Below are 13,617 nucleotides of genomic sequence, written 5' to 3' on the forward strand. Positions count from 1 at the left end.
CTGAAATCTCTTGAAATAATTGCACTATTAAAAAAAAAACATTTAAATATAACATGTTCAATTTATTTCCGTTATATACACAAATAGTCCTAAACTATTAGCATTAATAAATTAATAATAAATAAATTAAGGGACCAGCCTTTTATGTTATGCAGCAAGGTACCGAAATGCGAAAAAAAAAAACCCAACGCGCAAATGAACTTCTTTTTTTTTTTAAAAAAAAAAAAAAAAAAGTAAAGTTTTGCGTCCACTTTTTAAACTGTTTTTTAAAATATTAAGTCATGATGTTATTCCTACCATTTTATAAAACCGTAAAATATTTCGAGCCTATTTTTTGGTGTCCATAATATTGTTCTCATACTTAAATTGTACTTCGTCATTTGTATAAATAACATGCTTTTCACATTGAGCATAAAAACTCTCGACCAGTGGTATTCATATTAGTAAAAAAAAACTCAAATAATTGAATGTAAATGGATGCAAATAAAAACACTTTAAAAACACAAAGCAACAGTAAAATGTTGAAATTATTGCGAACACATTCGTTATCAACATCCGTCACCTAAACTCAAATGTTGAAGGCGCATTATCTGTGATATGAACAAGTGTAAGAGATTGAAACCTATTAAAATAAAAATTCAATAAATACCACAGAATATGAGTAATACACAGAATACCACTAATTCAATAAATACCACTGAATATAAACACTACAAATAATCTAAATACTAAGAAAGTTTAAAAAAAAATTCTTTCTTTTAGAGAGAGAAACTGACTACTATAAATAAACAATTTATTAGATATCTTGGTGATTATTTAAATAATTAAAAAAAGAATATTTGTAAAAAATTTCGAACTTAACTTCAGGTTAACCTAAAGTTAGTAATATAAAAGATCACTTTTTGAAAAATTAATCATATTAAAATACAAAAATCAAATAAAATATATCTTTTTTTAAAAAAAAAAACAAAAAAAACGCGGCTTTTTTTTTTTTTTAAGTCAAGAAGATTAAATGGAAAATTTTTAAATGTGCTTGGTTATAAAAATAAAACAAAAAATGTGAAAATTTAAATTTTGCCTGATAACTAAAATTTAAACTGCAGCTACTTTTTTATACATTTACCATCATAAATAATAATTTATATTGTCAAACAGGTTTTGTTTATCGCAGCTATTTTCCTATTTTTATACAAAAATATCAAGGGAAAAACTCTACATGGTGCTTTAACTACCTACATTTCAGAGTTTCTGTGGTAATAAAAACCTTCAATAGTTGCAGTTGATTTTTGAAAGCAAATGTAATAAAATCCAGCAAATGATGCACCATTGATATCTGTTATCCTGTGATCTGGTAAAAGAAATCGCTCCTAAAAATGACATTTACAATCCCAAAAGCTTAACAGTTTAAATATGATAAAAGCTATAAGATAAGAGCAAGATTATAATAAATTAGAGTAAGATTAGAAAGATTAAAGTAAGAAAATAACTAATATGTAATCTTCAATTTACACACATTTTCCTTAGTTAACAATTAACTTTTTAAACAGCAATAATTATCACTAGAAGCAATATTTTTTATCAATCAATTAAAGTTTATTAGTTCTGGTATTGTTGGTTTAATCTGCAAATCAGCCAACTCTGTTTTACACAATTTTAAAGGAAGGCCAAAAAACTCAATAAAAATAAAATATTTACAATATCCATATCCATATTTTGAGAGCTAGAAGTTTTTTAGTTTTGCATACAGTGAGGTAATGACCCTATGTATTTGACAAACATGATTTTGGGTCAATAATGGAGTTAGCCAATTTCTAGGCTGAGCCTTTGAAATGTTGGATTAAGATAAAATATAATAAGTAGACAAAATGTCTGGAGAGCACTGTGGATGAAGGTAGATTTCATATTCCTATTCTTTAACTTTTGAAAGGTAAATTGGGCAAAATATAAAGAACCTTTCTGATTAACCAGTGCAACCATCCATATTCACAACTTCTGCTGCATTTTATTGATGGTTTTAGTTCTTTCTCTTGTTCAAGAAATCTTTCCTTTGATCAAGAAATCAAGAAATGAATCATTAATGCTGCATAAATAAAGAATTAAAGAATGTAAACAAGGAAAAATGTGAATTTTTCTTTTTTCAGCAACTGTATAAACAAGTATTTAATTGTATTTGTAACATGCTATGGTTTCAAAAAAAAATTTTATTTTTCTTACTAAATCAGGATTAATTTTAAAAAAAGACATTAGAGAAAAAATTATGCACAAATATTTGGGAAATCCTTATAGAAGCAATAACTCAATAGCAACGGAGTTGAAAAGACATCCCTACAGTGTTAGCTGTGTTATTCAAGGTTTTTTCAAACAAAATCAATTAGTTGCATATCTCATAGTGGAATATAGAAGAGTTTTCAACAGGCCAGAAATCTTGTTAACTATATCAATATTAACCTGGGCCTCTTACTTAGTGAACATACAAAAAGATTGTTTCAAATCTTAAAAGGTGGCAAACTGTTCTGGAATTTAAGAAAAAAGCTGCAGAAAGTTAACTTCTAAAACTTCTGTATTATTGAATGCAATAAAACTTACATTAAATACAATCATCAAATAGCTATGATTGTAATGCTATGCACAAGCTTATGGGAACCACCAAAGCAAAAGTTCAAAATTTTATTGAATTTCTGCAGGAAGAAAATTAATTTCTTTGAAATATTTCATCATATATATTGATGTATTAGAAATATTATTTAGTTTTAAATAAAATTTATAATACTGTTTTTAGCAGTTTTTCTAACTTCATATTTATTTTGTTTACATGCTTTAAAGTTAATTGTTTTAGGCATTTATTACAGCAGCCCTTTATCAAGCATTTTTGGTTTTCCTACCTTATTTAATTGGTTGAAAGTGCTAGAGTAATAATGTCTAACTAGCCTCTAACTTGTGTGCAAGTTCTTGAATTAATTTATATGGTTTTGAATAAATTTAAACATCAGTTACTACTTAGCATATGCATGATGCCTATGAATCTTTAAGGTTTTGTTAAACCACACTAATTTAAAAGCACTCGCTGTACATAAAAAAATATGAAGAGTATAAAAAAAATAACTTTGCGTTTTTTCAAAAGCTAAATTAAATGCAAATTTGATATTTCCAAAATATCGACCAAAAAATGCACTTTACACAGTACAATTAAATTTTATCATTATTTAAAAATATTTAGAATCCAGAAAATCAAAACAACAAATATTCTTCTACCAACTTAGAAACAAACTTAAAAAGATCACAAAAACTTTAATGATCTTAGAAACATACAAAATAAACAAGATAATATGATAGTATCTAACAAAAGTCACAAATATTACCTTCCAGCGCATAAAAACAACATCTGATGTCCTTAAATATTCATAATCAAAACTGTCAGTATTAAACTTCTTTGCAAACTGATAAAATGGAACAAACTTTCCCTGGAAAACATATGGATGGTAAAGAAAATCCTTTTTAATGCTTTTATATGTAGACTTTAAAAAAAAGAGTAGGTATTATATCTATAAAGCAAATGAGATTTTTAAAGAACAATGCTATCAAGCACCTACCCAATGCTTTCGATCAACATCCTCATCTGCATCCTGGAAGAAAATACAAAGTCTTTTTAGATTGTTCACATTTTAGTTTTTAAAGTAATTGCACCATTTCTTAAGGTTAATTTCCAATAATTAAATATTTGAAAATCCCAAAAAATAAATTAAATTTAGGATATTACGTTAACAAAAAACCCAATTAAATATTTGATAAGTTTATAGAGAATTTAATGTACTTTTACAAGTACAGTTGCAAAATTAAATTTGACAAATTAAACTTATGTATAACACCATTCTACTTAATTTGACACACATGTCCACATATGAAAAAAATTTCATAATAATTTCAAGCATTGTAGTATTATATAACTAGCATTATGTTCAAAAACACGGAAAGAAGCTGATTGAAGAGGTAAAAGATGATTGAACTTAAATGACATAATTTTTGGTGAATGGAAAACAAGATAAAATCATTAAACTGATGAAATTTAAATGAGTTTGCCAATTTATTCTAAACGATTATTAAGTCTACTATATTTTTTTTAAAGTTATTTGTGATAAAATATTTGACGGATTTATCCACAACAGCTTATCAACTTCATTTTTTCTTTTTTTATCATAATTTTTTATTAAGCAGTATTATATAAATAACTTACCCATTTTCTTGTTAGGAATGGATACTTTTCACTAATTATTTCACCATCAAAATATGTAACTAAGGTAGGATACTCCTATTAAAAAAGACAATCCATGAGATTTTCAATATTACATATTTCTTATGGACAGTAGAATCCTACTTAATTTTTACCTCCTGATATGACATCAACTTTGATGCCTTTTTTATTTGAAAAAATTCCCTTACATAAAATCTTTTAAGATATGCAAAATGTGATAAATAAAAGGAACAGATTTACTTCTCACATTAAAACAGATCTTTGACTTTTGCAAAATAAGCACAAAGTGTAAATGTCCTAAAAACATTTCTGCTATTTAAAATCTTGATCATTGAGAACATAAGACACTAATCTTATGTTCTCAGTGTAAACAATGTAAGTTTATGTAAACATGATTTTTTGAAAACTCTCTTTAAAAGATATTTTTTTATTAAAATTAGGAAACTTACTTTAATGTTAAACAATTAAAATAAAGAAATTTTTAAAATAAACAGTTAACATTAAATGCTAATAATAATTTTATCATTTTATAAAATATTAAAATTAATATTAACATACTAAAATCATATCATGTTAAATTCCCCAAATTTTCTGAAAACTGAACTGTAATTTTATGAATTCTAAAAAACTTTGGGTATGGATTTTATTTATTTCCAATCAAAACATCAAACTGCTTGTGAGATACTTCGATTAGAATTTTGCCCTGATTTCCCAAAAAGATCCATGTACTTGATATCATTTAAAAATTCTTTGTAACCTAATTGCAAGAGAAATATTAAACTTAAAACTATAAAGAAATTTTATAATATTTAGGATAGGGAACTCAGATTTTACATTTGAAAAGAATTTATTTAAAAACAAGTAAATCTATTTTTATATTGTACAAACTGTGCTAATAAAACTGCTTGACATCATAAACATTCAAAAATTTACTTTTACAATCCAAAACATTACTTTTAAAACTATGAGCTTTTCAGGTATCTGATTGAAATAAAGAATTTCAAAAATCTTTTTTTAAAACAGTTTAAAAAGAGTTACACACAGTAGTTAAATATGGACAATATTATTTTATAATTTAAGGACAAATTTACTTAAAGTTTGGATTAGGATAAAGTTAAGATCTGACACTATTTTCATCCAGATCTATAAAACTGTTAAAACAACTCATCATATCTTTTACACTGCACTTCACATGCACTTGCAAAATTGAGCCTACACTGGTACTTAAATGCAATAATAAATTGTCAACAGAAAGATTGATATTAACAATAAACATTAAATTATTTCAATTTTTTCAGAATTATGGTAAAATGTTTTAAAATTTTTATATATGATGGGATTGATAGCAATGAGAAGCAGTGATTGTGATGTAAGTCCCAAATTCTGGCTATACTGTCTGTTGAAGGAAACATAGTTTCAAATATCAGGTAAAATTGTTAAAAACATATATTATAGAAATCTTTTTAACATCCTATTACACTGATCGACACACATCATGGTGCCAGAAATGTAAAAACCTTTTTTTTGGGACACTAAATCAGAAAATCATACTCCTTGATTAGCTCTACTTTTTTCTTTATGCAATGTCTTAATTGTAAAAAGTTAATTTATTTCTTTGTTCGTGGCTAAGCCTAAAGGTGTCTTTAGTTATGATATATATAAGTTTGCATGCACAAAGTGTTTACAAACTTTATACATGACTGTTAAGTAAAATACACTCCATTGGTATAAAGTAATGATACTTTAAATATAAGAAATATGTAAATATCATACATCAAGCTTTACAGATTCTTGTAAAAGAAAAAATTCCATGCTTTTTTTACTTATGTTGCTGATGTAAAAAGTTGAAAGAAGTGCAAAATAGAGAAGATAAATAAAATGCATATTAAAATATTCCAGGTTGTTGTTATACAGCCTTATTAGTTACTTTTGATACACACCAGTCTAATTTTACATGGTGCTTAATAATGAAAGTTTACTTGATAATTAATTAAAATTAAAACAATGTTTTACATATTTCTATTTTTAGTAAAAACATCTACTAGATTGTGTAAGAATTACCCTGACTCTTTTTGTTACATGTGGCGAATGCAAAATAGGAAACAACAGAAAACCAATTACAGATTTTGATAAAAAAAGTCTATTTCGTGTATGTTGAAGTTAAACATGGAGATCAAAACAAGTCATGCGTCTCTCTTGTAATTTGTAAAACATGTGTCAAATATTTGTGACAATGGAAACACTTTTCCAGAAATTTTCTCTATTGTAAAGATTTTTGTGTTGTCTTTGTAAAATAGGGTATTGGAGAGTATGTCCCTGATAACTGGAGGGTAATCATTGATAGCTCTAAATGAAGCTTAAAATGTATTCTGCAGCACAACACTAGTGTTTATGTGGTGGTACTCATCAGCCATTTCATAACTCTAAAAGAGAAGTATAATCCTATTAAATATATACTACAGTATATCTATAACGACCATTAGTGGGTTATATTTATGGATCTATTGATGGTAAACTTCTTGCTAGAACTACAAGGTGGCTTTTCCAAATATCCATGCTTCCTTTGTTACTGGAATAGTTAATTATTGGATTAGAAAAGATTGGCTGATGTGAACTGATTTGAAAGAAGGAGAACAGAGCATTTTAGCTACACAATTGGTCCAATGTGATTGGATAATATTCTCTCTTCTTAAAATTAGGTAACCAAATAAATGACTTCATCAAAGTTTTTTTTTTTCATTATTAGTATCATTGCTGGCCTGCTTTGAGCACATTTTGTCATGAAATTCAAATTACCTTTCTAGCTCAACATCTAGTCTATTTAAATTCTTTTCATAAACATCATGACCTTTGTTGATTGCAGTCATGCTGTTGCAAGGTTCTTCTTAGAAGCTTGCAAAAACAAAACTGCAATCAAATAATTTTTTAAATGCACTATGTCCTACAAATAGTTCATTTTAAAAATTATTTCAAAGTAACATTTTGTATGTCACTAATTTTTTGCAGCTGAGAATTTGTAAATCATGCAACAATTTTAGTAATTTAAAACAAAAACTTTCTAGAGGGGTATTTTGAAAGAACTGGTCTTGATGTTAAGTGATGTTAAAGAATATATTGTAATAATAGCTGATCGTTATGAAACTTTATTATTACGTTTATAAAATTCTTGTCATTAAAGTTAATTGATGTAAGTTATGAGTCAAGTCATACGCTATTTTTGTAGTTGTCGTATTTACATTTTATGACTTGACTAATAACTTAGTCAAGTCGTACGCTATTTTTGTACATAATTACGCCCTCGAGAATTTTTTGTTTCTGTATAAAAGTTGTAAAAGAATTGAATAAAAAACAGTAGAAAATAAAAGTAAACAAAGTTGTTGTATTTACAAGCTATTTCGGCAGTATGGCATCCATGGCAAAAATGATTGGAAAATTTGATGGATCTGGAGATGTTGTAGTGTGGTTGAAAAAGATCAAGCTGGTGGGAGAGCTGCAAAAGTTGGGCGATCTTTCATTGATCATTCCGTTGTTTCTTGAAGGCAGTGCGTTCGCATTATATGAGCAACTTGGGGAGAGCCAAAAAACTTCCGCTAAGGACATTGAAAAAGCCCTACTAGATGCATTTGCAGTTGATGGTTTCCAAGCTTACGAGCAGTTCAGAGATCGGAGATGGAATGACGGTGAATCTGTCGATGTGTATTTGGCCAGTTTGCGTCAACTTATGAATTTGGCCGATATTGAAAGCGAAGAATTATTGCTAAGAGCGTTCATAACTGGATTGCCGGGTGAAATTTCGAAGCAGCTACGAGCACAAGTGAAAATATTTGGGATCAGTTTACAGGATGCATTGAACCATGCAAGAGTACTCATGACGGAAAAAACAAAAGAAGAGTATGTTTCAACAACTATCTCTGAGTTCCATAAAAATGTTAAGAAACCATCCGCTACTGATGTTATCTGCTACAACTGTGGCAAATCTGGACATGTTGCTCGAATCTGTTTTTTGAAGAAACAAAATGTCAGTGATGGGATAAAATGTTTCAGGTGTGGAAAATCTGGACACATTGCAAGATTTTGTTTGTTGCATCAGGGAAACTCAAATGGGGAATCGCCAGCGCCAGCTGTTTCCCTAAACAACTAACGGCGCTTCCAATATGCACTGTGCAGGTGAACACCTTTGCTGGGAAAGCACTGGTCGACACTGGATGTACCCGAACTATTATCTCAAACAACATGGCTCGGAAAGCTGGTGTTCGTATTAGAAGACATGATATAATGGTGTTGGCTGTTAATGGAGAAGTTGTGAAAACGGAGGGAGAAGCTACAGTAACATTAATCATTGAAGGAAAAAAGCTCAAAGCATTAGTAATGATTCTAAAAAGTGTTGTCAACGGTATTGATGCTATTATTGGTATGGATGTCATTAATCGCTGTGGAGGAGTGCACTTGTACAATGGAAAAATTGAATTTGGTTTTGTTTCAATTTATACAGAGAAACAAATTGTTGGTATAAATGACAAGAATTTTGATGCTTACTTTGGTGGTACAAAGTGGACTGCTAAATATAAATGGAAACAAGGTCAACCACAAGTAAGAAATTCTGTCGCGCAGTACAAGGTAAAACCCCAGTTGATACCTCAATTTAATAATGTGATGGACTTATGGGTGAAAAATGGCTGGTTGAAACCATGCAACAAAGAAGAAAAAAGTACAGAAGGGATTGTCCCGTTAATGGCTGTTGAGCAGGAAAATAAAGGAAAGGTACGACCTGTTCTGGACTTTCGCGAATTGAATCAGTACATTAATTCGCATAATGCCACAAGTGATGCATGTGATGAAAAAGTTAGAAAATGGAGAACTCTTGGTGACAAATTTGCAACACTCGATCTTAGATGCGCGTATATGCAAGTACAAATCGATCCGAGTTTGTGGGAGCATCAGAGGGTAATCTACAAAGAAGAAAAATACTATCTTACACGTCTTGGTTTTGGGTTAAATTCTGCTCCAAAAATAATGTCTTCAATCTTAGGCAGCGTGTTGAATCTAGATGCAGATATTAGTGAAGCAACTGACCACTACATTGACGATATAATTGTTAATTTGGAAAAAACATCAGTTGAAAAGGTCGTAAATCATTTGGCGCGTTATGGATTGGTAACCAAAGAGCCAGAGCAATGTGATACTGCACGAGTATTGGGTTTGCAACTATTTAGAAATGAAAAAAAGGAGCTTTGTTGGAAACGAGGAAACACCATTCCAAAGTCACAAGATATCAAAACTGAAAAAGTAACACGACGGAAACTTTTTTCGATATGTGGACACTTGTTAGGTCACTATCCTGTTGGAGGTTGGCTCAGAATTGCCTGCAGTTTTATAAAACGACATAGTCAAGGAGATGCTTGGGATGATCTAATCGGAGATCAAGCTCAGTCATGGTTGATTGAAATATTGCGCCAATTGGAAGTTAGCGATTCTGTGAGAGGAAAATGGAATGCTGAAGGAATTCAAAATGGAGCGACATTGTGGTGTGATGCAAGCAGCATGGCAATGGGGGTTGCTATAGAATACAATGGCGTAATAATTGAGGATGCAGCCTGGCTTCGAAGTATAAATGATGTCATGCATATTAATATTGCTGAATTAGATGCTGTGGTGCGTGGGATAAACCTAGCTGCTAAGTGGCATATAAAGAATTTGTCAGTATTCACTGATTCAGTAACAGTTCATGGATGGTTAAAAAGTATGCTGACTGAAAGTCATAGGGTTCGATCAAATGGATTATCAGAAATGCTTATTAAAAGAAGACTTTCTCTATTGCAAGACTTAATAAAAGAATATAGTATAAACATCACATTGAAATGGGTTCCGTCCTCCAAAAACAAAGCTGACGTGTTGACAAGAGTTCCAAAAACTTGGATAAATGAACTTTCAAAAAAAAATACTAAAGAACTAGCTGGGGTAAGTATTGCTGAGGAAATTCGTAATTGTCACTCAAAGCATCATTTTGGCGTTAATCGGACAATGTTTACAGTGCAACGAAGACTTCCGCACGTATTAAGAAAAGACGTTGAAGAATGTGTTCGCAATTGTTGCCAATGTAATTCAATTGATCCAGCACCAGTAAAATGGGAAAATGGAGTGCTAGATGTACCAGACACATGGTATAGAATTGCTTGTGATGTGACTCACTATAAAGGGTCGCCATATTTAACAATGATTGACTGTGGACCAAGTCGGTTTGCAGTTTGGAGAAAGTTGCCGTGCGAAGATACCAAAAGTGTAGTAAATCAATTGGAATCCGTATTTAGGGAGCATGGCCCACCGCAAGAACTGTTGATGGATAATGGAGCGGTGTTTAAATCCAAAGTATTTTCAAACATATGTGAAAAATGGTGTGTAAAAAGGAAGTATAGATGCGCATATAGACCTTCAGGGAATGGGATAGTGGAGCATAACCACCGCACAGTAAAACGAACAGCTGCGAGGGCACAAATATGTCCGTTACTAGCGGTATTTTGGTACAATGCAACACCAACGGTGGGAACGAATGAGAAATCTGCACCTGCTTCTCAGAAAAATATGTACGTCTGGCGTCTACCAATTCAAGAGGAGAAAAACACTGAAACTCAGGAAAGATCACAACGAGTTATGGAAACTTATGGAATTGGAGAAAAAGTTTACGTTCGCCCTGCTGATGCAAAGTGCACTTCAGTTTGGAAAATTGGTACTGTAACTGACATACTCACAAACACAAATATTGAAATTGATGGTGTACCAAGACATGTGCGAGATGTGAGAATAGCTCCTGCCTCAAATGTTTCAAACGCTTCAAGAGAAACTATTATCAGTGAAAAGATCGACAGCGATGAAAGTGATTTTGAAGATTTAGACATTTTTGCTGCACAAGAGGAAGAAACCGAAGAAACAGTTGTTGACGATGAGGAGGAAGCTGGTGGCAGAGAAATCGTCGAAAATTTATTACCAGCGATCAGACGATCAACCAGAGAAAGGACAAAGCCGACATATTTAAATGACTATGTTACTTAAGAACTTTAGTTCTTGGGGTGATGTGATAATAGCTGATCGTTATGAAACTTTATTATTACGTTTATAAAATTCTTGTCATTAAAGTTAATTGATGTAAGTTATGAGTCAAGTCATACGCTATTTTTGTAGTTGTCGTATTTACATTTTATGACTTGACTAATAACTTAGTCAAGTCGTACGCTATTTTTGTACATAATTACGCCCTCAAGAATTTTTTGTTTCTGTATAAAAGTTGTAAAAGAATTGAATAAAAAACAGTAGAAAATAAAAGTAAACAAAGTTGTTGTATTTACATATATAAATTTATTTTTTCAGACTTTTCATCATTTTTAGATGTTTTTAACACAATTTCATAATTTTAAGTTACTTTAAGCCCAATTTCTGGAACCTATATTCTACAAATTTAAAATGATGTAAACATTGAGTTGTTTTCAGAAACCAGGTCAAAATTTAAACTTCAATGTTTTAATAACCATTTGATGTTTTGATCTGAAATTTCAAGTAATTTAGATTAAATTTTATTATAGAACAGATCAATAGCAGAAATTTCAAGAAAATCTGAAGAGCATAATTCAAATCTTCGGGTGATTTCATGTAGAATGATGAAAAATCTAATTGTAAACAAACAAATACATACAACTGTGAGCCCTCTGATTTTAAGATATCCACACAGAAATGAATTTGCTTGATCCACATGCTTAAAAAAGAGAATTAAACTAACTAAATTAAAATACATTAACATCTTTAAACATTGATTAGAATATATATTTACAAGTAAAGAACCAATTAATTGGATATATCAAATGAACTATTTATATGTTAAATATACTTTATGAGAAATAATACATACATACATACATACATACATACATACATACATACATACATACATACATACATACATACATACATACATACATACATACATACATACATACATATATACATACACACACATATGTATATAAACTTTTTACTCTCATTATTTACATGTCAAATAGATTACCAAAAAGTACTGAAAAAGACAATACTTTTAAGCTAGAAACTGATTCTGCATTCTAATAATAACTTTAAAATTATAGGTAAAGTATAGAAAAAATTACATGTTAAAGAAAAATTGTATCTAATGACTTATAAATTGGCTTAGAAATTTTCAGCTTAGAACTCACCTATGTCATTGAAAAAAACCAGTGAGTAATGGGCAAAATCTGTTGAAATATTTTGAAACAACAGAATAGGCATTTCAATAAAAAAATTGACAAAAAATTTACTAACCTGCAGTACTACTTCAACATCATAGCAATTTCCTTTACTTTTCTGATTACCTTGGAAACGACTGCCGCTATAGAGTAATGTATTAGGAATACCAACTTGTTTACTATATTTAGGAATTACAGGAACTAACAACTTGCCAGGCATCACTTTTATAATTACTGTATAAAAATATACTGTTTAAAATATAATAAATTATGTGTGTTAGGATGTTAGAGTATAATACCTATAAACTATAGGGATACAATAACTATGGCGAAAACTTTAATCAGCAGAATATTGTTGAACTATTTAGAAATAGATTAAACATCAACTTATTATTTTATATTCACCAAATTACTAATTGATTACTATTGTAATTGTGAGAAATATATGTAATTGCTGATGAAAACTGTTACTTGTTTAGTTGTTGTATCTTTAAATTGTATAGTAGCAAATTTTATGTCAAATTATTGATATAAAATTTTCTAACATACAACTTAAAGATATAACAATATTACAAGTAACTCAACTAACTAAATGTATTACTATTATCTCTAATTCAATTAGGAGTGTATTTCATAAAAATTATCAATGAGATATTTATCTGTGAATGGCATTAACCAGAAAGAAACAAAATACAAATAAAAAAAAGACAAATAAAAAAAAGGAATTGAGGGAGATCAACAAAGTGTAAGTCTTGAATCCGTGAAACTATGTAATTGAGCTAAAGGGGGATGCTATAATTGACAATAATCTATTCCCTTTAATATGTCATACTGATTTACTTTACAGAGAACTTCAAATTGAATTATACCGCTTAATTAAAAGCAGACAATTTAATTTAAAAAAAGCGTTTTGTTGAAGTGATAAGGACAAAGTTTAACCTAACAAGTCGAAATCTCTACCAAAATATATAGATCCATGCTTTCTTATCGACTTTCATTTCATTTAAAGTTTTCGTTTTTTTTAAACTTCGTCTTTTTTTTTGAACTTCCGTCTTCAAGAAAGACCTCTTCATTTGTGATGCACCGGATTTATAACTGGTGATGCACCGGATATGACTTGAT

The 13,617-nt window shown here is 29.7% G+C and overlaps 2 protein-coding genes across 2 annotated transcripts in view; both read right to left on the reverse strand.

The window, feature by feature from the left end:
• LOC145184803 (uncharacterized) overlaps window positions 1-13,617 on the reverse strand; it is a 115,304-nt gene that overhangs the window by 24,831 nt on the left and 76,856 nt on the right. The window lies entirely within an intron of this gene.
• Window positions 299-13,570, reverse strand: LOC149885706 (glucose-induced degradation protein 4 homolog). The gene is made up of 7 exons (XM_090092116.1): window positions 12,572-13,570; window positions 11,934-11,993; window positions 4,232-4,306; window positions 3,591-3,623; window positions 3,360-3,461; window positions 1,237-1,367; window positions 299-622 (listed from the first exon to the last, which is right to left on the reverse strand). The coding sequence occupies exons 1-7, from the start codon at window positions 12,713-12,715 to the stop codon at window positions 559-561; spliced, it is 609 nt and encodes a 202-aa protein (XP_089948242.1). The 5' UTR covers window positions 12,716-13,570; the 3' UTR covers window positions 299-558.

This window comes from Hydra viridissima, unplaced genomic scaffold (genome assembly GCF_058129835.1).
Source record: "Hydra viridissima isolate aposymbiotic clone 2 unplaced genomic scaffold, HvirCarnegie_v1 scaffold_7, whole genome shotgun sequence".
Lineage (NCBI taxonomy): Eukaryota > Metazoa > Cnidaria > Hydrozoa > Anthoathecata > Hydridae > Hydra > Hydra viridissima.